At 41.4% G+C, this 20,813-nt stretch overlaps 2 protein-coding genes across 2 annotated transcripts; one reads left to right on the top strand and one right to left on the bottom strand.

The window, feature by feature from the left end:
- Positions 1–82: 82 nt before the first annotated feature.
- LOC309706005 (solute carrier family 41 member 1-like) lies at positions 83–11,015 on the bottom strand. Its single transcript, XM_082532181.1, has 10 exons — positions 9,754–11,015; positions 8,179–8,286; positions 7,848–7,919; positions 6,399–6,543; positions 6,160–6,306; positions 5,619–5,763; positions 5,441–5,520; positions 2,301–2,435; positions 1,980–2,128; positions 83–1,873 (listed from the first exon to the last, which is right to left on the bottom strand). The coding sequence occupies exons 1-10, from the start codon at positions 9,946–9,948 to the stop codon at positions 1,694–1,696; spliced, it is 1,356 nt and encodes a 451-aa protein (XP_082388307.1). The 5' UTR covers positions 9,949–11,015; the 3' UTR covers positions 83–1,693.
- A 6,243-nt stretch (positions 11,016–17,258) lies between these two features.
- ppp1r3db (protein phosphatase 1, regulatory subunit 3Db) lies at positions 17,259–19,517 on the top strand. Its single transcript, XM_082532183.1, has 2 exons — positions 17,259–17,421; positions 17,590–19,517. The coding sequence occupies exon 2, from the start codon at positions 17,610–17,612 to the stop codon at positions 18,501–18,503; it is 894 nt and encodes a 297-aa protein (XP_082388309.1). The 5' UTR covers positions 17,259–17,421; positions 17,590–17,609; the 3' UTR covers positions 18,504–19,517.
- Positions 19,518–20,813: the final 1,296 nt, after the last annotated feature.

Below are 20,813 nucleotides of genomic sequence, written 5' to 3'. Positions count from 1 at the left end.
AACAACAAGGGTCACACAAACTTGGTGGGGAAAAATTCAGGAACTATGTGGGACTTTGTTCATCAAGACTTCCTTTATCATTTCCTATCTAGGATGTTTTTAGGGATTCGTTTTTTACCCAAAATTGCAAAAGTAGCAAAACCTATTTGGACCGTACAATGAATGTGACACAGCCTATGAAATGTATGCTAGTCTAACCAACACTATCAGATATTTTTGCTTTCCATCACAGTAACAGCCTGTTTTTGCTGCAGTTATGAAACTAAAATAATGAGAACTGTGTACTTTTTCATTACCAACAAAACAGAACAATAGCTATTAGCATGTTTGGACAACAGGCTGAACCAAATTATTACCTGCTGTTTCTTTGTCACCTCAAGTAACCCAGCTAAGTAGATACTCGTTCGTGTAGCATTCTTTTACATGTAAACTGCTCTTTCTGTCGCTTCAGGCTGAAGGTGAAGCTCTGTACTTCATTAGGGGGAATACAAAAACGTGTAAGATCACAGTAGGAAACAATGGCAGCAAAGCAGGGAATTAGTTTCATTTACAGGCTATTTACTAGCTATTGTTTCACTAATGTAACATCTCCCAGCTGATTACTTTGGTAAATAATCATCAGGAGGTATTAGGGAAGTGCTCAGCTCATTAGTGCTCAGCTTCTTCCTTATTCATTCCTCAGTTGTTCTTTAGCAAATATTTCAGTCCCTTGGATGTCTCCTCACTCTGCTGTTTCTTGAGCATAAACAGTTAAATTTTAATAAGCTAGCATTGTATTCTTTCTTGCAAAATACTATCTAACAAACAAAGTCCTCCAAGCTGTCTTTATCACAGTGCAACAAACTGGTGACTACGTTTAAGCACTAATATACTTCAGCTTTGAGTTTCTGGTGAATTATTTATGAGATAGATTGGAATACACCATTAGAGTTAAACTAGTAACCAATAATCCTACTAACAGGTGGACTAGAGACCAAAACAGTACACCAGACATTACCTGCTCCAGCTTTGGGCCGGCTGTAATTTACACAGATCCGACAGTGTGGCTGGTGTGTTTATTCTCCCCTACATGCTAATGTACCAGCTGTCTGTTACAGACCACTCAGGCTCCGTCTGACCTCATCAGAAACTTCACAAAGACAATTCAATGGCAGCTGGACAAATACTGCCTACAGATTGCTTTGTATGTAACTGTAAGGCTTGACAGTCTGTCTGAACACAAATATCCCTTTTGTACCAGTGTGGTCCCAATGCAAGTCTCCAATCTAGAGCTAAAACAGACTTTGATTGGTGCCAGAAGGCTGGTACTACCAAATTGCTGGGCCCAAAGATGAAACCACTGAATTGGTGGTTACAGGCTAGACTACAACATGAAATTCACCACTGATTGGTAGATGCAGCCTAAAGACTGTGTTCGTGGAAAAGAGATAACAGCTGTGCTGTTTCATGGTCAACAGAAATGTAGAGCAGATCTTAAAGTTTAACGAATTATGAGGAGAGAATCAGAAATCTAATGAGTGAAACTGTGCCCTCGTACTAAATATGTTTCCTTAGCTAAAATTCCATTCTTCTTTTCATGATAATGAGTGTAGAAATAACACCATCTGTCCTCTCGTTCCTTCTTTTCAGTTCGTTTTGGCGTCTTGCACACAGGGAACAGTGCATTCAGGATGTGCAGGACTATGTTTTTGTATCAAAGTCCAGTTTGAGTAGAGCTGATCATCACAATCAGCCTGAAGCTCAGAGCCAAGAAGCCAGTACCCAGCAGGTCACCGAGAGCTGTCAGGTAGGGGATGGAGAAGTTGTCTGGATCCAGGCCCCTGCTCCACAGCCAGCGCACCATCAGGCTGGCCACATAGAGCAAAATCCCCACCTGCATAGTGACAGCAGTCGCACATGTTTCAAGGATGAAGACTCTTTGTTTCTTTTTAAAGTACACAGTTGTTTTGAAAATGAAAACCTTTAAGAGGATCTCTGACCTGAAGCAGAGCTGCAAGCAGGAAGCACATGATGAACATTGGCGTCATGGCAGTGTGACCTCCCTGCAGGAGGTGGATGGTGTACAGGAAGAGGAGGTGACCTGGGACCACAAGGCTGACCAGGACTCTGGCTGATTTGGAGTTCACATCTGAATAAACATGGAAAGAAAGTCATAAGCGACTGTTCAATAGGTGCACATTAAAAGCCTATTCCCATGTCTCTCTGGCTGATAGTTAGTCGACTGACTTTTGAACCATAACCAAGCAAACATGGCTGAAACTCAACTCACATGTAAATAGTGTATTTGTTCAGTATCTAACCTGAAGAGAAGAAGGTAGCACAGGGTCCAGGACACTTCTCACTCATGTTGAACGGAAGAGCTCCGGGAACACTCCAGTAGTGGAGGTAAGTAGACATCCTGCTGGCCTGGATGGCCACCAGATTTCCCCCTACACCTGTGTGGATATGAACAAGTCCTGAGCATAGCTGATCGTGTTTGACATTTTAATAAAAGCAGCAATAACAGGACAAAAAGCACAACTGCTTTCCAAGATTCCACTGAAAACACCAAAGAAAGGGTGGTGTTGCTGATGACAGGAAAGCACTGCTCATTCAAAGTGACTTTGTAACCACTGCGTTGCGTTTTATTTATGTGTTAATATGGCTGTATTACTGTGGTATTTGCAAACATGCATATATCATAGAGTGCATTACAGTCATCACTTGTTAAGCCACTGTTCACTTTTCATCTAAGAGTCACACGAGAGGCTGAGCAGGCACTGGAGAGTTAACAGAGTTATCTTGGAAAAATAACTCACCGTCCAACAACTAATTTTGCTAGGAATCTATTCAGCAGTTATTCCTACAGCAGGGTCTCCCGGGGGCTTTCTTCTCTGAATGTCTGGAAAAGGCATACTCATTGTTGTGCCATATTATTCCCAATGCGGCTCACCCCTTGGGCTGATGTCATTAAAAACAAAACCTCCAGGATTTGCTGAGCTTTGGAGCACATGGCTCATTTGAACAAAAAAATGGAGGAGTGTTTCTGGTCAGCAAGGCTGCAGAGGAGAGCTCTGAATTGGAATGCAAATGCACTTCCTGTACTGGGATGGCAATACATGCAGGAGTGTTGGGTAGCACTGAGGTTGGCAGGGATGCTGCGGAAATGAGAGCCAGTGAATGCATAGTTGGCATTCTGATCAGGCTTGTGGTTTATGTAAAGACCATTGTTATTCCTCTCTACTTAGTATGCCGCTTTGTGGACAGCAGGCTGGCCACAAAGCAAAGATCTAGCCCACTTTGACAGGAAGGAGACTCCTCGAAATCAGCAGCACATTAATGTCTCATGATTGAGTAAGCCCTCAGATTTGAAGCCCTTTAAAAGCAAGGCTCAGCTTGCTCACCGCCTCGCTGTCAGGGTGTGGAGACAGCAGGACTTATAAATGATGGGATTAACTGCTGGGCTCTTGCAGGCTTCAACAATTTCCACATGACATCAGTTGGCTTGATGTTTTGGGTTTTTTTTTATTGATAGCAATTAAGCTAACTATGAACTATTCTTCAAAGCTGAGGGCAGATGAAAATACCATAAACCTACATTCCTGCTCTCCATTCTCCTTCAGAAAACATGCCAGCTTTATTTATTTATTTATTTTTAAACACACATAGAAGATATGCCACTAATTGTTTCACCATAATCAAACAGATATCCCTGAAATGTCTCAACAATCATTAGATGGATAATGCGTCCCTAATGAGATTTGAAACATGATAAACAAGCATGCTGATGTTGCCACTGAACTGCTGCAGACGCGTTTATGAGTGTGGTTATTTTACTTAATGGAGCAGGATTTAGAATCAGGCTGAGTCAGTTACACCATTTTACAAAATTAGGCAGCATGCAAAACACACAATAACATTAGTGCTGTTGCATTTACCTCCCACTGTGGGGAAATAATTATTTGATCCTCTGCTGAATATAAAAGTTTGCTCACTTCCAAAGAAACAAGCAGTTTTGCATTTTTATGGTGAAAGACAGAATATCAACCAAAAATCCAGGAAAGACACATTACATAAAAGTAATAAAAGAAGGCTTGGGAGAAAGTGCTGTGGTCGAAATCGAGCTCGAACAACATCCCCACAGTAAAGCACGGAGGTGGAAACATTATGTTTTGGGCTGTTTTTGATCTAAGTGTACAGGATGACTTTTCAGCAGGAATCCAGGGGTCATGTACTGTAAAATATTAGATGAGAACCTCCTTCTCTCAGCCAGAACATTGGATGGGTCTTTCTGCACAACAATGGCCCATGAAAACACCAAGGCAACACAAAGAGTGGCTAAAGCAGAAGCTCATTAAGGTTAATGAGAAATCAGTCGTATAGAAGGGGACTGAAGCTTCGGGTTACCAGTTTATAAAGCACCCGGTCACAAAAACAGTGGGCTCAATGCCCTGTACTTGCCAGTAATGTCATGAAACGCCGTGTGGCAGGAAGGAGATGAGGACTCAAAGTGCAGGACTCACAGACTCAAGAGATGAACTCAAAACCACAGCTTTATTTGCTGGTCACAGAAAAACAGCCATACAAAGTAAACTAAACTGGGAAACAACAAACTAAAATTCACAGGGAGATCCACACAACGTGAGGAACAACACAACACTGACTCAGAGAAACACCGGGTTTAAATACACTGGGAAAGTAACGAGGGGAATGAGACACAGAAGGAGGACACAGCTGGGAGAAATCAGGACTGACGAGACAAGCAAAGCAAGACGCATTCACATAAGACACGGACCTTCAAAGTATAACAGGAAGTATCACACAGAGACGCGAACTTGACACAGTGGAGACAGCAACTAAGAAACACAGAGACATAAACCATAAGGCAGAGGACTCTAAGAACTGAAAGACACAGAGGGAAACTCAAACATGCAGACACAGACTTACACAGAACAGAGGGGACACAGAGAAACATGAAGGGCAAGGGATCGAAACTAGAAACCATAGAATAACTCACACCAAGTACAATAACACAAAAATCACAAAGAACTAAACATGCTGGGTCAGGAGACCCAGGACCCTGACAAGTAAGGGCTTTTCCACCAAGTACTAAGTCATGTTTTGCTTGGGTATTAAATAATTATTTCACTCAATGAAATCCAAATCAATTCATAACTTTTATTTATTTTTGTTTCTGGATTTTTGTTCGGTGTTCTGTCTCACTCCATTAAAATTAAAGCTTTCTCTCAAAATTTCAAAAATACCAGTGGATAATTTGCTTATGTATTTAAAGTGTTAATAAATGCTGCATAATAAGGTTTAAAATGTGCATTTCAAACCTTATTATCCCTCACTTATTAACTGTTTGCATGAATGCTCTGCAGGGGAAATTAAGAAGAAACGGATAAATGTCATTTTTTTTCTGCACATATCTGCACTGGCTGGTTCTTCTTTTACTCACCATTGATGACTGGAGTAAACACTGCCATACCCTCAAAGTTTGGATTGCTCACAGTTTTATCCAGAATCAAACCACCAATACTGGGGAAGAAGAAAAGACACGATACATGTGAGTTGCACCTATTGCACTCCTACACTGAAAAGGAAGTGACACAGTGATCTGTGACAGGTCGCCTCACCTGCTGATGGACATGGCCAAAATGACTGGTTGCCAGCCTGACTTTAGGACCTCTCTGATTTGAGGAGAGCGACTAGCAATAATGACCCACACAGGGACGAGGAACAGGAAGAAACCACACACCACAGAGGGCAGGTACCATATGTCTGCAGAGTAACATTGTAGAGAATAAATCTTTCAAAAATATTCCACAAACTCTTCATGTACTAAAAAAAAAAAAAGATTGCTTCTCTTTATCTTTGAGTCTTTTTTGAGAGGGAGCAGGGATTGGTGAAAGAGCAGACTGTCAGAATGTCTGGCATCTACTTCTGCTGTAAGCATAAAAACTAAAGAATAAGAGATGGGATCTGCTGCCCTCTCCTGGCTGAAACACTTTGCTAATAACTGGCTGTAATGACTTAGTTAACCTGCTTTAACGACTGCTTTATATCACAAAAAATGCTCTAATTGTAGCTGCGATCTTGTTTCTTTAAACGTACAGAATATTGAGACATACTGTGTACTGAAATGGTGCTTTTATAATGTTATATATGACCTCTGACCTCTGTAAAGGAAGAAGAGACTGCTGACCCCAGCGAGCAAAGACAGAGTGATGAGGTCTCCCAGGCTGGCAGCGATGGGCGTGGCCACGTTATCTGGGTTGATGCCCACCTTCCTGGAGCCGATGATCACTGCCACCATCACTAACCCTGAAACCAAACACAGCATACCAGAGATGAATTCCTCCATGTTGTGTTCTACATTGTTTCTTCCTCCAGAGCAACGAGGTCCTTTGTCTGACCTAGAGACAGTGCGGCAATGAAAGCAGTGGTGACACTGCTGGCACACAGGGCAGCAGCCTGGGTAACATCCACTCTCCCTTTGGTCAGACCTCCAAGACCTACTGCTGCAACTGCTGCCAGGAAACCAACCACTGTGGCCTGAGCCTGAGGAAGAAGGACAGAGCAAAGACAAGGAAACAAAGCAATGAAAGAGCAAGTTTGATTTCAGACATTTTATTCTTTTAACTAAAATCTCACCAAATGTGCCCTGTGAGAGTAACAAAAATGCTTAAAGATTCTGATTCTATTTCCATATTTTCCTTCTTCGAATCTACTACAATAGCTCTGCATGACTTCCTTGTAAAAAATAACCTTGCTTAACCTTATACAAGGCCTTTGAGCAGCCCTGTGTTCTATCAGATGAGGAGATTTTCTAGCTCCTCTCCCTTTAAGCCAACTCTCATCTGATTGGTGCCCACAGATATTTTTGCACATGTTTTTATAATACAGTTATATGTTTCGAGCTGAAATGTTCCTGTTAAGGATCCCCCCTCTGTCATACTATATCAAATACAACTTCGTACCTACCCTGATCATTTTTAACACATATAAGGGAGAAAATAAGGAACAGCATCCTATAACATTTTCTCCATAACAGTTAAAAGATAGATTAATTTGTATTCCATATTTTATTAGGCATGTTTATAAATCCTAGTATTAAACTCTGTGGTAGCAATAAATATATCAGTGTCAGGACCACTTTGTGCCTGCTTTTTCCATCTGCAATAACTCATATTGTACAGTATGGGGACTCCCTGTTCCTTTCACAGGCACTTGTGAAAGGCTGAGTGTAAGGTGAGGAAGAGGGCGATACCATGCCGACCTCACAGAACAGTGGAGGCATCACTGACATGACATTAAGTGAGAAATACAGTGAACAGTGTGAATTGGAGGAGCTCTGGGGAAGGGAAGTGGGTTGCAAAGCAGCTTGCAGAAACAGGAGTGCCTGTCTAGAGGCTGAAGCAGCTGAAATTGTGCACCTATGTGAAATTTGCCACCAGGTTGCATACAGGGGCATCAGCTGAAGCACTGACTTTACATTTCACAGTATCCTTCCATGAAATATATGAAATGCTAAATACTTTGAAGAGTGCTGGTTAAATATCTTCATGCCGCTCGCACTGTGTACACTGCAGAGTGTATTTTCATAAGCAGACACTGAATTAAACCAGTTTTGGGATTTTGTGCTTCAATATCTGATCTGATCTCCCATTTTTTAATCATCCCCGACTGTTATCATGTGTGGTTAATTGGCTGAGCTACATTAGCGTCTTGAAAGGGAGGACGATCTAATCACCCCAGCAAAGCTTTTTGAGTTTAAGCGGATTGTCACGAAGCCAGCAGCGAACCGGCGAAGTGATGGAGTGTGTTTTTAATGGGATGAAGAGTGCGTTGTGCTGCAGTGTCACCTGAATGAGAGCCAGATTACAGAACACCATCCTCCACTGCTGCTGGGCCTCATCCATCTGCCCTGTGTTGGCCTGTGGGCACAAACAGGTTTACGTAATCATATTGCTCCATCGCACAGTCTCGAGTGTGAATGTGTAAAATCAATGCTCACTGGCAGACAAGATTATTTATTAGTACAGTCTAAATCCTGGAAAGATTTGATAAAGAAAATCACATGTGTTGATTGTCAATTCTTGTTCAATGATGCTGTATCAATGTCAGTTTATCATGTAATGTTTTAAAGGTATATTTGTGTTAAAAGACTAGGTGTGTGAGTGTGTTTCCACCCACTGCTGTTGACAGTCTGGATGCCAGTGTCATTTCCAGATTCCCCTTCAGACCCACGAGGGCTGGCACCAAGATAAACACCTCGGAGATCTCCTTGAACACCTCCCAGTGCTAAAATAAACAAAACAAAAAAACGGCACAGTAAAGCTACTGTTTGCTAAAACACAGTTGGCCCCTTATTTTTTAAACTGGTCACTCTCTCTTTCCTTTCACCACTTTTATAGGTGAAAAACACAGCAAGTGATCTCCTGGAGCTTTGTTGAGGACATGCCGGTTCTATCTGATCAAATCACTCATACACACTCCAGATTTGTGGTCTAATAAATACTAGGACTGCAGTGGGTGAGTGGTCACTGTGTTCTTATCTAATCACATTCTTTGTGGTCAGATAAGCACCAGTGCTTTCATATGAAGAAAGCAGCAACATTAATAATTTCCAGGGGTTGATGGATTATTTTTGGCAGTGGGAGAGCTGACTACCTCAGAGTAAGACCCCTGCATTTTCATAAATATGGACACGCTCAAACCAAGTTTAACTTCTGGTTTAATTAATGTTTACAACATTAGTCCAAAGGATTTTCTCCCAAGCTAATTGACACAACCTTTAACAAAGGTTTGTTATGGTGTTTAGCTAAAACAGGCAGCCAGAACATTGACAGTACTCTGCAGCATTTTGCATCATACAGCTACACTATCAACATGCTGGTAAAACAGTCGAACTTGTCTGTGTTAGTATATTACTCCGGATTTTGGATTTATGGGTTTAGGCTGTGTATGAATATTTAGGAATGGGTGTATGATTTATCTCATAGTAAATTTAGAACAGCATGTATCCAACTGCAGCAGCACCAGACGTCACGGTCTGTTCAGTCTTTCAGTAGCAGCAGCAACTCAGAGACTAAACTGGATGTGAAGACTCCTCATTTATTTAAACAGAACAATGGTTCAGTCCACTTAAAAGCTTACTTCATTTTAAAAGTGTAAAAGTATGTAATATGCTTCAAATGTTCGTTTTTTTGTATCTTTCATTTAGTCTTAAAAAAAAAAGCTAGCAAGTAAAGTGTTGCCTGTAAGACGGCCATCGCTGTTACACGTGACCAAGTGACATCATTCATTAGTTTTGGACTTTGGATTTGAATATTGTGGCCTCAACTTTAACATATTGGCTGCCACTTTATTTCTGTTTTGTGGAGCAAGAAATAACCATAGTTGTGTGAGAGGGAATACATTAGAGCGTTACCTAGCCTGAAATGTCCACTAGCAATCAATAATCAGCTTCCTTTGTGGACACAGCGTTAGGTGTACGGATATCTGCTAATAAATAAAACTAAATCCTTAATGGAAGACGGCTGATCTTCATATTTCAGCCTACCACTAACATTTGTTCCTATTATTTCTGTACATCTTGGTTTGATTGCAAAGCATACATAGGGAATGACATAATCACCTCTTTCATCCTCACTACTGACCATTCAAGGTTACATTAAACACTGTCACTATAAAACCTGTTTTACAATCATACCTAATTAGAAATTAGTGTATACAATTTAACACATTGAAAATAATTAGTTTCCATACTTGCACAACATCCATGACTATTCCTGCTGCCACCATTCCCAGACCAGACACCAGGTAAGGCAGCAGGATTTGGGCTGCAATGATCCATGAGTTCTCTGGCAGGAAGCTGCGGGCTGAGCGGGTTAGTTTGCACTTGAAGCCCCTCAGCTTCTTCCCCTGGAAACGAAACTCCAGAGCCAGATGGGTCACCACCATGGCTGATCCCTGTTAACCCATCCCTGCCTCGAGCTGAAGTGTTTCTAGCGAGGAGTGTCCACAAACTCAGCTTTCGAGCTGAATCCGTGAAGGCTAGTTTGAAAAGAATGTAACGATCCACTTAGAGTAAGAAGTTGCAACCAGGACAGAGAAGATTTCCTTTTTCCAGACTGTTAAGTTCTTGTGACAAAAATCCAGGCTTGCCGTTAAGTCACAGGTGATGAAAAACAATGCTTAAAGAAGAAGTAAACAGTGCTTTGCCCTTCACCTGTCACTCCAGGACTGGCAGGGCAGCAACACAAAGTGCTTTTGCAAATGGTGGACTAGCCAGAGGAATGGAAACTTTCATCTACTTGAATGGACCACTCACACAATCACACAATCACACACACAGGACCACTTGACAGCAGGTCTGCCAGGCCTCTTCTGACACTGTGCTACTGACAGACCATCACACACACGCACACACAGACACACACACACTCTCCAGCCACACACATGCCCCCTGTCTTTCTCTCCTCACGCCTCACTCTTCAGCAGCCGGGCGGCTGAGGCGGAGCGCTGGAATCCCGGCCTCTCACGGGGCCTGAAGAAGGTCCAGGTCCTGTGAGACAAGGACATCCAGAAGGCCAGCAGCTTCTTCTCAGCCCTACTGTGCTGCCACTCCTTCTCCCTCTCTATCTCCTCGCTGCCGTGCTGTTGCTCTGTGTGAGCCTCACTGCTTTGGAGCACCTTCTTCATTTTAATCTGTGGGACGCCGCGGTGTCGGCCTAGGCTGCGCTGATGGACGGTCTGACGTCTGAGGCTTGTCTGAGGAGGCAGGGTGATTGTTGTTGTTCTTCTGGTAGGGCTCCCCTCGTCTTCCAGGTGGATCGATGAGTCGTGACGTTTTCTGTGATGGTGGCAGTCACAGAAAAAGTGCACACGAGTGTGTGTGCAGGCGTGATGATCAGAAAGATGTCTGAGTAGAAGCAGAAGTGACCAGGCTGTATCAGGACTCTTCTCTCCTCCTGGTCTGTTTTCAGATCAGTTCAGAGGAGACTGCAGATGTGCTCTCCCCCTCTTTGATAGCTCCTCCTTCTCCTCACACTCTGAGTGGGTGACGCACTCAGAGCAGCAGGTGCTGTACCTGTCACAGACACGTGGTGCTGCTGCTGCCTGCGGAGGATGCAGTGTATCCTCTTTGACTGGAGGAAGCACACACACTGCCACTAACTGATATTTACAGTCTGTCAGAGATCATTACGTCACACCTTCTTATGTCATTTGCTCTTCTGTGTTACACAAAGTAATCATTAGCGACGCATGGCACAGCAATAATAATCTGCTGTTTCTTCATGTGGATAAACTGCTGCTTTAGGTGGAACAGAAAGATGGAAATAGGGCAAGTTCTGCAACTTTGTGTTTAAAAAGAGCATTTTTTCCTCCCCTCTGGTCAAACTACAGTAAACATATTAAAATAATGTAAAACAGGAGAGCAGATGAAGCAGACTGCTTGGTAAACGACATTGTCTCAGACACACGTACATGAAGACAGTGACTCAGCTGAAAAGTGTCCTTGAGACATGACTTGGTGCTCCACTCTCTACAGCTCCCCCTTCTGACTTCTTCCTGTACTTTGAACAGTGAAGCAACAGCTGCTAAACACTGAGCTGTAACTAAATTAATCTTCTTGAGCATTGCTTTTTGGCATCTCAGATCACCTCACATCTCTCTGTTTCACTAACGCACCAGCAAAACACCAAAAGGCTTTTCTAGATCCCGGAGCTCATATTACATTTCAAATAAATCTCAAAAGGGCCTGTTGCCAAACGAAGAGGCAGCTTCAGTCCACATTTCAATGTCAGTGATGATTCACTGCACCTCTTCCTCTCAAAGTTTGGTAGTAAATTTTATGTAATAAAAAGGAAACAGGTCCTGCTTTCAGTAGGAAAACAGTATCTGTCCCATAAAAGTTAGAAATACCGAGGACTCTGGCTGGATGCTAGATTCACTTTTAAAACCAACGTGGAACATCTATCAAAAAGTTAAAGACATGTATCTCACTCGTCATACAATCCACTGGATTATGGTAATACTGCGTATATGCATGCCCAGAAGCATGCTGATTATGTGTATCACTGTGCATTGAGTGCTTTAGTGTGTGTTTCTTTCCAATCATTGTATCTTCTATGAATAAGGCAGATGTTCTCTTTAGTGAAGACAAGAGAGAGCATTGTATGACATTCATTCACAAGCCTGTAATTGTTATCTCTGCTCTCTGATTACATATAAAGATATCACTCACAGTGTGTAGCCACAGCACATTGTAACATTAGCAGCAGGGCTTAGCCATAGTATAATGTCCCCGATATAAATTTCTAGGCGGTATAAAAATCATACTGCAATGTCGTTGCTATAGCAACACAATACTTTACATTTTGACCTTTTTGCTAAAAGGTTAGCAAAAAATAAGTAAAGAAAATAAAAAGCATGAATTCTGACTTGTAATAAATATAACATTTCTGTAACCAAATTAGAATTCATTATAGGTTTTTAATTATTATTGAAAGCTTCAGGTTTCTACAGTACGAAGGAGTATCAGGACCACGTTAAGGAAAAAAATCGATCATTTTGAGAAAAAGGACAAAATGTTGAGAAAAAAGTTGAAATGTAGAGATTATAGTTGTTGTTTGAAAACAAAGTGCCACAGTTGCTATTCCTCGGAGTCAGCGAAATCATACTTCAGAATCAGTTTTAGTAACGAGGAAGGAAATGATTTCCCTTTAAGTACATAAACATATTGTGGTGATCAGTATAAGTGCTGTGAAATGATTTAGCAGAAAGAAAAACACACAAACTCACAAGAGCGGATTCATACAAAATAAAATGACTGGCAATGGACAGATACACCCTCGTGCAGTAAAGAGGATGTATGTTGTGTCACAAATTCATCTAAACAAGGTATTTTGTAGAGGGTACAGCAAACGTAGCAGTTTGTCTTGACACAACAATGGTAATCTCCACATGCTGACTTTTCTCTAAATAGATTTTCCACTTTAATTTTGACTTTATTCTTAAACTGATCAACAATATTTTCTTCTTAATGTGGCCCTAATACTCTGTTGTACTACAGATTTACAATATAACAGGAAAATGTGAAAGTTGTTTAAGAGGCCTAACCCTGCCTAATGGTTTTTTATCCATTTACACAACTGCAAAGTCTGCCAGTGTTTCTCCTTCCATTTTCATTTACAGTCTACCCTTGTTTCAGTTGTCCCATAGTCACTTGTTGGCGTGTTCATGGGTAATTGCAAATTGCTTTCAAACCTTATTTACTTCCCATAGGTCAAGGCCACTTCATAGTTGGTCATGGTGACCTCCAAATCTATCATGAGCTCACAGCTCAGCTACTTCACCTGAGATAAGCTTGGACACGTCACAGTGTAGTTCAGATTGCTTACCAAGTTTTTGTCAGAATTTTTTAAAACGTAATTTTAAAGATAGGTGTGATGATACTTAATAACCTTGTTGTGATCATATCATTCAAAGATTTGGGAAAACACACAAGAGCAATAAGCCCAACTGTTTTATTCTAACTTCAGTCATACAAACCTAAGAAACTTGCTAAAAATCACCAATCATTTCAGTGCAGATCACACCTGCTAGTTCAGACCTGCAGTGAAGTGAGGAACATAAACAATACTTTCTACTGACTTTTTGGGTGAGGAGAATGAATTCTGTGCTTTATCAGACTGTACTAGACCTGCAGCTACCCTGTACAGAACAACACTGTCATAGTTCTTTGATTCAGCAGCTGGTGTGTTACTGACCTGCACACAGTCTAGCAGCATACCAGCCGTCACCATGCCCAGCCCTGCCAGCAGGTATGAAGGCAGCACCTGAAGGCAGATCACCCTTGATGACTCTCTGCAGGAAATGTGAAGCTTTGGCTCCTCCATCTTTTCATGACAGGGCAGCTATACAGCTTCTAAGATTGATGTTTGTTCTGCAAAGCTGCCAATGATCAGTGCTCACACAATCCAAACTGCTGCCAACCAGAAGAGCCCAAAGCTGTTTGAACTTCAATCGGTCAACCTGTCCTCCACACTTCTCTGTGATAAACGCAGGTATCTGTGCTAACGTGTGTTCAGTTGTTCTGTCTAGCAGAAAAACACATGATTTGTTCCTGTTTCTTTGGTTTAATCTATGAAAAAATGCCATTGATAACATAGTTTGACAGTTGTAAAATAGTATTTTTGAAACAACAAATTGTTTACCAAAGAGCTACTAACCAAAATTTATAAGAGTCAACATGCTTTGCAGTATGTATGCAAGCAATTTTGCACAAACTGGACAAGTGGAAGACTAAAAGAACATGTGACAGGCCTGACAAACTATCTACAGCAGAAGAACAGTAGCAAGTCATAAGAAACTGGAAAAAAAATTCAGCAAAGACCCGAGACAGTACATGCGTGATGCATCTCACCTTTCACCTGATCCATCTAATTTTTGCTCAGTCCTCATCAGAAATGATCTGCGGGGTCTTAAGTAGTCATACGTAAGAATGGCAAATGGGGAGAAAAGACTGATCGATGCCTAATTACACAAGAACTGGACTGAAAATTGGTGCCAACCAGTCTGATGGAGTGATTAGTCCAAATATAAAAGTTCTGGTTGGAGTTATTGTCAAAATTGAGAAAATTATAAATGCGAGTACCAAGATATCTGGAAACTGTCAGATTGACAGGGATTTTATTTTTCAGCATAACAGGGATCCCAAACAAATGGTCAAAGAAAAAGCATACGTGGATAGACAAACACAGAGTGGACCACTGAAAGTCACGCATTGGCCTCCCAGAGCCAAGAACTATTGTGGGATCATCTTGACAAAGAAAGGAACAAAAGGCAGTCAACATCCAAAGAAGAGCTTTGAATGTTCTTCCAGAAGCCTGGAGAATTATTCCTGAAGACTACTTCAAGAAAGCACAAAAAGAGAAGTTCAGTCTGTATTGAACAATAAAATGAAGGACTGTCGTTTGCCTAGCTAAATGTAATAACAAGAGGGGTGGCAAAAGCTATTTTCACAGTACTGTAATACAACTTTTAACTACTAGCTCTAATGCCATCATCATCTCTCCTTTTAAGTCTGCCAATGGATCTGTCCATCTTCATACATAAATATATGTAATATGTTGGAGTTCAATGTACCAATGGCTAGCTGGTGCTGCTTAATTCATTACCATGCTATGTCTGATATAAGCCTATTTTCCCACATAACAAAAAACAAACAACCTTAATAAATAAGTATCGTCTGCAGCCCCCGTGACCCCTACCAGGTTTGCAGGGGGGCTGCAGCCTATCTCAGCTATCACAGGGCGAGAGGTGGGGTACACCCTGGACAGGTGGCCAGTCTATTGCAGTAAGGTTACCCAAAACTAAAAAAATAGTCCTTTTTCAAGAAAACAAAAATGTATTACCAATTTAAAACTGTTCTGCAGCAATGAAGGTTGATCAAGTCTTGAAATCTGGTGCTACTAATTCCTACAGGTGCTCCAACTTTTCTGGATGACTTACTCCTCTGTCTGCATAAAAGCAGTGTTAGAACACACTGTGGTATCATACCCTTGTGAGCATCAGTTGAACACTATTGTACTGCAGAAAATAGTGTGTTGATACAAAAATGGCAAGAAAAAGGCAATTAACAGTGGAAGAGAGACAGACCATCATAACACATAAAATGTAGGTCTTTTCTACAGAGAAATTGCAAAGAAATTCAAGGTGTCAGTGAGTACAGTTCCTTCACCATCAAAGACTCAGAAACTGGAAAACTCTGACAGGAAGAGGTCTGGCAGACCCAAAGCCTCAACTGAATCAGAGGACAAGTTTCTGAGAGTTAACAGCTTGTGTGATAGGCGACAGGACAACAGCTTCAAGCACAGCTTCATAGTGGTCGTAGTAGCAAGTCTCAGTTTCAGCTGTGAAGAGAAGACTTCGAGCTGCAGGTTTGACAGGACGAGTTGCAGGAAGAAAGCCTTTGTTAAGATTTCAGAATAAGACTTGGCTTGCCTGGGCCATGAAACAACGCCATTGGACTACTGAAGACTGGAAGAAAGTGTTATGGATGAATCAAAATCTTCGGTTCATCACACAGGATCTTTGTGAGCCGTCGAGTAGGTGAAAGGATGGTTCCACAGTGTGTGGCATCAGCGTGATGGTCTGGGACTTTTTGCTGGATCCAGGGTCGGTGACTTGTACAGAGTGAGAGGCAGCCTGAACCAAAGCAGCTATCACAGCATTCTGCAGCGCCATGCAGTACCCTCTATGCACCTAGTTGGTCAGGGGTTCATCCTACAGCAAGATAATGACCCAAAACACGAGTCCAGCTATGACAGAACTACCTCGGGAAAAAAGAACAAGATGCTAAGCTTGAAAACATGGAGTGGTCAGCACAGACTCCAGACTTAAACCACATCAAGCTGGTTTGGGATGAACTGGACAGAAGAGTGAAAGCAAAGCAACCTACAAGTGTCACATTTATGGGAACTTCTGCAGCAGATATGGGAAGAACTTTCTGAAGAATATTTGACTTCTATTGAAGAAAGAACACGGGTGTGTTCAGCTGTTATATCTGCCAAAGGCGGCTACTTTGATGAGTCAAAAGTTTAGAATTTTGAACCATGATTTCTTTTTTAACTCCAGTTACTTATTTGTACTATGCTGAAACGAGATATTGAACTGCATAATTTTCAACAAACTGGAAAAATTGGGGTGTTCTAAAACTTCTGACTGGTAGTGTAGGTGAAAAAGGCATCATTGAAACCCGTCCTCAGCCAATACACAAAATAAACTTGAAATTTTCAACATTTTTTTGCATCTCCGTGACTATTTATTTCAAGCCTAGTATCACCATACACCAATCCAGTCTAAACAATTAGAAATTCCCCTTTTCATAGTGTTTTGCTGCTGCAGTATGTTTCACCATTTTTAAGCTTGTAAATAATTACTGTTTCAGGTCAGCAACTATAAAGAAACAAGACAGGCATCTTCAGAGAACAGAGACACCGTCCTTCCCTGTCTGCTATAAATAAACACTCATCCCGTCCTCAGTCAGGGTCTCATGTTATATGTCAAGTGCTGAGATCAAAGGGTGTGAGCTACAAATTGGAGGTTATCGTCCAGATCTGGCTGTCAGTGGAGTCCCTTAGGCTGTTTATGGAATTATCTTTGCTAATTATTAACTGTTGGTGGCTTGCTATATCTTTATTAATACAAACCTCTCTAGAGTCTAGATAGAGAGATATAAAGAGGGGTTTTTATTTTCATTTTGGCTAAATATGTCTAGTCAGCCTTCCCGTGGAATCTCTGGCATTTGCTGGCAGAGGTGGTCTCCTCTTCTCTGTCATGTGGTTGCAGCTGGGTTCATAGCAAGTCCCGCATAGTGAACTAGGTCACACGCAAGAGACCTGCTCAACAACAAACACTGCTGTAAAGGTTTGATCCTGCTTGAACCAGTATAGCACAGAGCAATTTTAGATTTTAAGCATTTGAAAGATCATTTTGTCAAATATGTTTTGTGTAGAATTGGTGAATGCTTGTAGACTGTATGAGCAGTTGTGAATGAAATGTTTGGGTAATGCATTGGTTGCTTTGTTTCTCAAGGTGTTTCAGTTGTCACAAAAATGGATGGGGCTTCTTGTGAGAAGTCTTGGAACCAGCTTCAGTTCATGGGTGGCTCCAACAATGTATCCTCAACTAGAACCATCCGGCTACGGGACATTTATGATCCCAAACCTCAACCTCCCAAAGCCCCCGTCCGGATCCGCCCTCCAAGTCCAAGACCTCCACCCGTGAAGGAGCCCAGTTCAAGGCAAAGTCTTTCCAGCGATCCCTCAACCAAGACCATCATAAGGAGACGAGCTCAGTCTCTTCCATCGTCTGCAGAGCGCAAGAAGGAACTTAGGAGTGTACAGGTACGCTTTGTGGACTCACTGGGTCTTCAGTTAGAGGAAGTTAAGGTTTTCAAAGTTCAAGAGTGTCCCATTATACCCCAACATGTTATATTCAGGCTGCTGATGAGCTCTGAATTGGCTTTTGGGAAGTCCCTGGAGCTGTCACTGCCTTACTTCAAACCCTGTTTTCCTGAAAATATGGGTGCTCAGCTGGACTTCCTGACACGGCTGCACACACAGCGCGTGTGTCTTGAGCAGATCCTATGTTCAGAGCAGGGGATAACAGGCACCATACAAGTATTTAATGTAGCCTATGAGAAAGAAGTCACAGTACACTACTCTTACACCAACTGGAGAACACACACAAATACAGCAGCATCCTGGCTATCGAGTGTATACCGTGAGGGGTGTGACTCTCCAGTACTGGACGTCTTCAGGTTTCGTCTTCCTGTCCCACCGTTCGCTTTGCAGCCAGGGGCTAGCTTGGAATTTGCAATCTGCTACCACGTAAAAGGATCTGATTACTGGGACAACAACAACGGCAATAATTACAAACTTTCATGCCACAGCTACAAGGTGACTGTGCCAAGGGAGTGTGAAGATAGCATGCTACATTTCACCTGAGCAACCACATGGACGCGTGGAGAGGATGACACTAAATCCTTTGCAGCCAAACTTTTATCCATTATATTGCATTGTGTGGTGGACTGGAACTAAGCAAGCACAATTTCTAGGAATTTGCACTCAACCAGCTACTTTTAAATATCGCTAACATGCAGATTCTTCAGTTTATACCATCTACAAAAGAGCTAACATTAAAACCACCTGCCTCCAGTTATATAATTGTGCTGGGCAGTATCCAGGCAGAACACTGCATCTTAATAAGACAATGTTGTTTTTCACTTTATCTGTAATTAGTTTTAATGCTTTGTATGTTCAGTTACCGTTCAGAATGTCCATATTTTTCACAATATTTCAGCTCCATGTATCATTTTGGATGCTAAAATTTTGCTTTCACAGTAAGTCAAACAACAGGTCCTCCACCTCTCATGCACAAGTAACATTTTCTTGTGTGAACCAGTCATTTAGTAATTTTGTGCCAAATGTACTAGAAAGTGGTGTCTCAATGGGCTGCCGTGAAATCTGAAAGAAGGTGCTGTGGGATTTTTAACTTCCTTGATAAAGTTTTGAGCTATTGGGCTATTAAAAGGTACTCAATGTGAATTCCTGTTTTTAAAAATAGTTAAAATGTTCTACATTTACTTAAATCAGATTGACAGAATACAACAGCAGCTATGACACCAACTGAAGCTGAACTAGTGCCATGCTCAAGTTTAGTGTAGTTTGTAGCTGAAGTGAAAGATGGCACAGTATGCTATATTTAAACAGGCAATGATTTTAAAACAGATTATTTTTCCATGCTGGTCTGGGAAAAGATCTCTTGAGGAAACTCAGTAGGTTTTGATAGAGATATCAAAGCTTTGAGACGACACACCTGCTGGTAAAATGCTCCCCAACGTCTACAGCTCTTCAGCGGTTTACAAATGAAACCTTAAAAACAGACAGTGGAATAAGATGAACATGAATATAATGATGCCATTCAATTTATCTGATCAGCTGTCTTGTGTGTGTTTTGGTGAATTTGGTTTTGTAATCTGAATAAAAAAGTGTCAATTGGCATAAATCCACATTGTTTGTGAGCTTATATTATAAAGTATTTAAAAAAAATAAAGTGTACACACTGGGCCGAGACAACCCTGATGACATCACCTTGTAACAAATCAACACAACCTGGTGAGTAAAATCTGTGCCGCTGCATTTTAAGTCAGGAAAAGATCTGCATGTTCCTACTGGGCTTTTATTTAGACAAAACCACGGCCACCTCTGCACAAACTCACAAAATATTTTGCTCACTCTGCACTTTAACAAGTCTCGTGACCCATTTTCGTGACTGACAGTCTGAGTCGTCGCATCTTAACGCAGAAACTGCACAAGGTGATAAAACCTATTCTCTGTGCTGATTTCACACAGACGGAGTGGATGTCGTGAGCTGCTGGCTACACATAAGCTGCTTGTGCACTTTCTGCTTGACCCCATTCCTCTGGAGATCATTTTGTTGTAGGGAGAGCCTTAGATCCCAAACAGTGCTGACCTTTGATCAAGAAGTTTCCATAAATATGAGAGCACAGATTCCAGAGCACTTTCTGGCAGACGTGGTGTTTAGCTCACAGGAGGATATGTTTCCACCTGCATTAGTTGCCACAGCTGTGTGGCATGCTTTACACATGACAGCAGCTATGAGATGTGACCACCCAAGACCTCACAGAGCATATCAGGCAGGCATTTAAATACACCTGAGTATTTCCTTCTCCTGTTTCTTCACATTAATCTGATTAATGGATTTACTTTCTAGATCGTGCACTGTGGTTAATATGATTCTGCTGAAACAGTGGAAAACATAATCCATACAATACATATTTATGTATATCTTAAATGAGACCTAATATGAATTTCTTTATTTTCCGTCATATACATACTGTATAATGTTACAGCGGTTCATATTTAAAAAGGATTCAAAACAGAGCAAGGTAACGTTTAAATTTTCAGTATAAAAAAGCAGGCTGCAGATTTTTGGAACAATCGTCATGTCTCATTATCTTCTATGTGATTTGTAAAATGTCTGAAATCACAAAAAATGCCAACCACTCCTCATTTACTCACACCAGGGAATGCTGATATTTTTGTGGGGCACTAGATGGCGCAATTGCTCCAACTGTATGTTGATTTGAAATCCAGTTACTAAGTTTCACATTTTTGTTTAGGGTATGTGATGGAAAACTTCAGACAAAAGCCGCCATGGAAAAAAAACAAAAACCTCTGTTACAGAAGTGAAATGTTCCATTTCAAATGTTTAAAAGTAGCAACAAAAACAAC

This window comes from Aulonocara stuartgranti (genome assembly GCF_965226115.1).
Source record: "Aulonocara stuartgranti genome assembly, chromosome: 5".
Taxonomy (NCBI): Eukaryota; Metazoa; Chordata; class Actinopteri; order Cichliformes; family Cichlidae; genus Aulonocara; species Aulonocara stuartgranti.
Note: the sequence above shows the minus strand (reverse complement) of the source record. Positions and strands in the feature narration are given on the sequence as shown.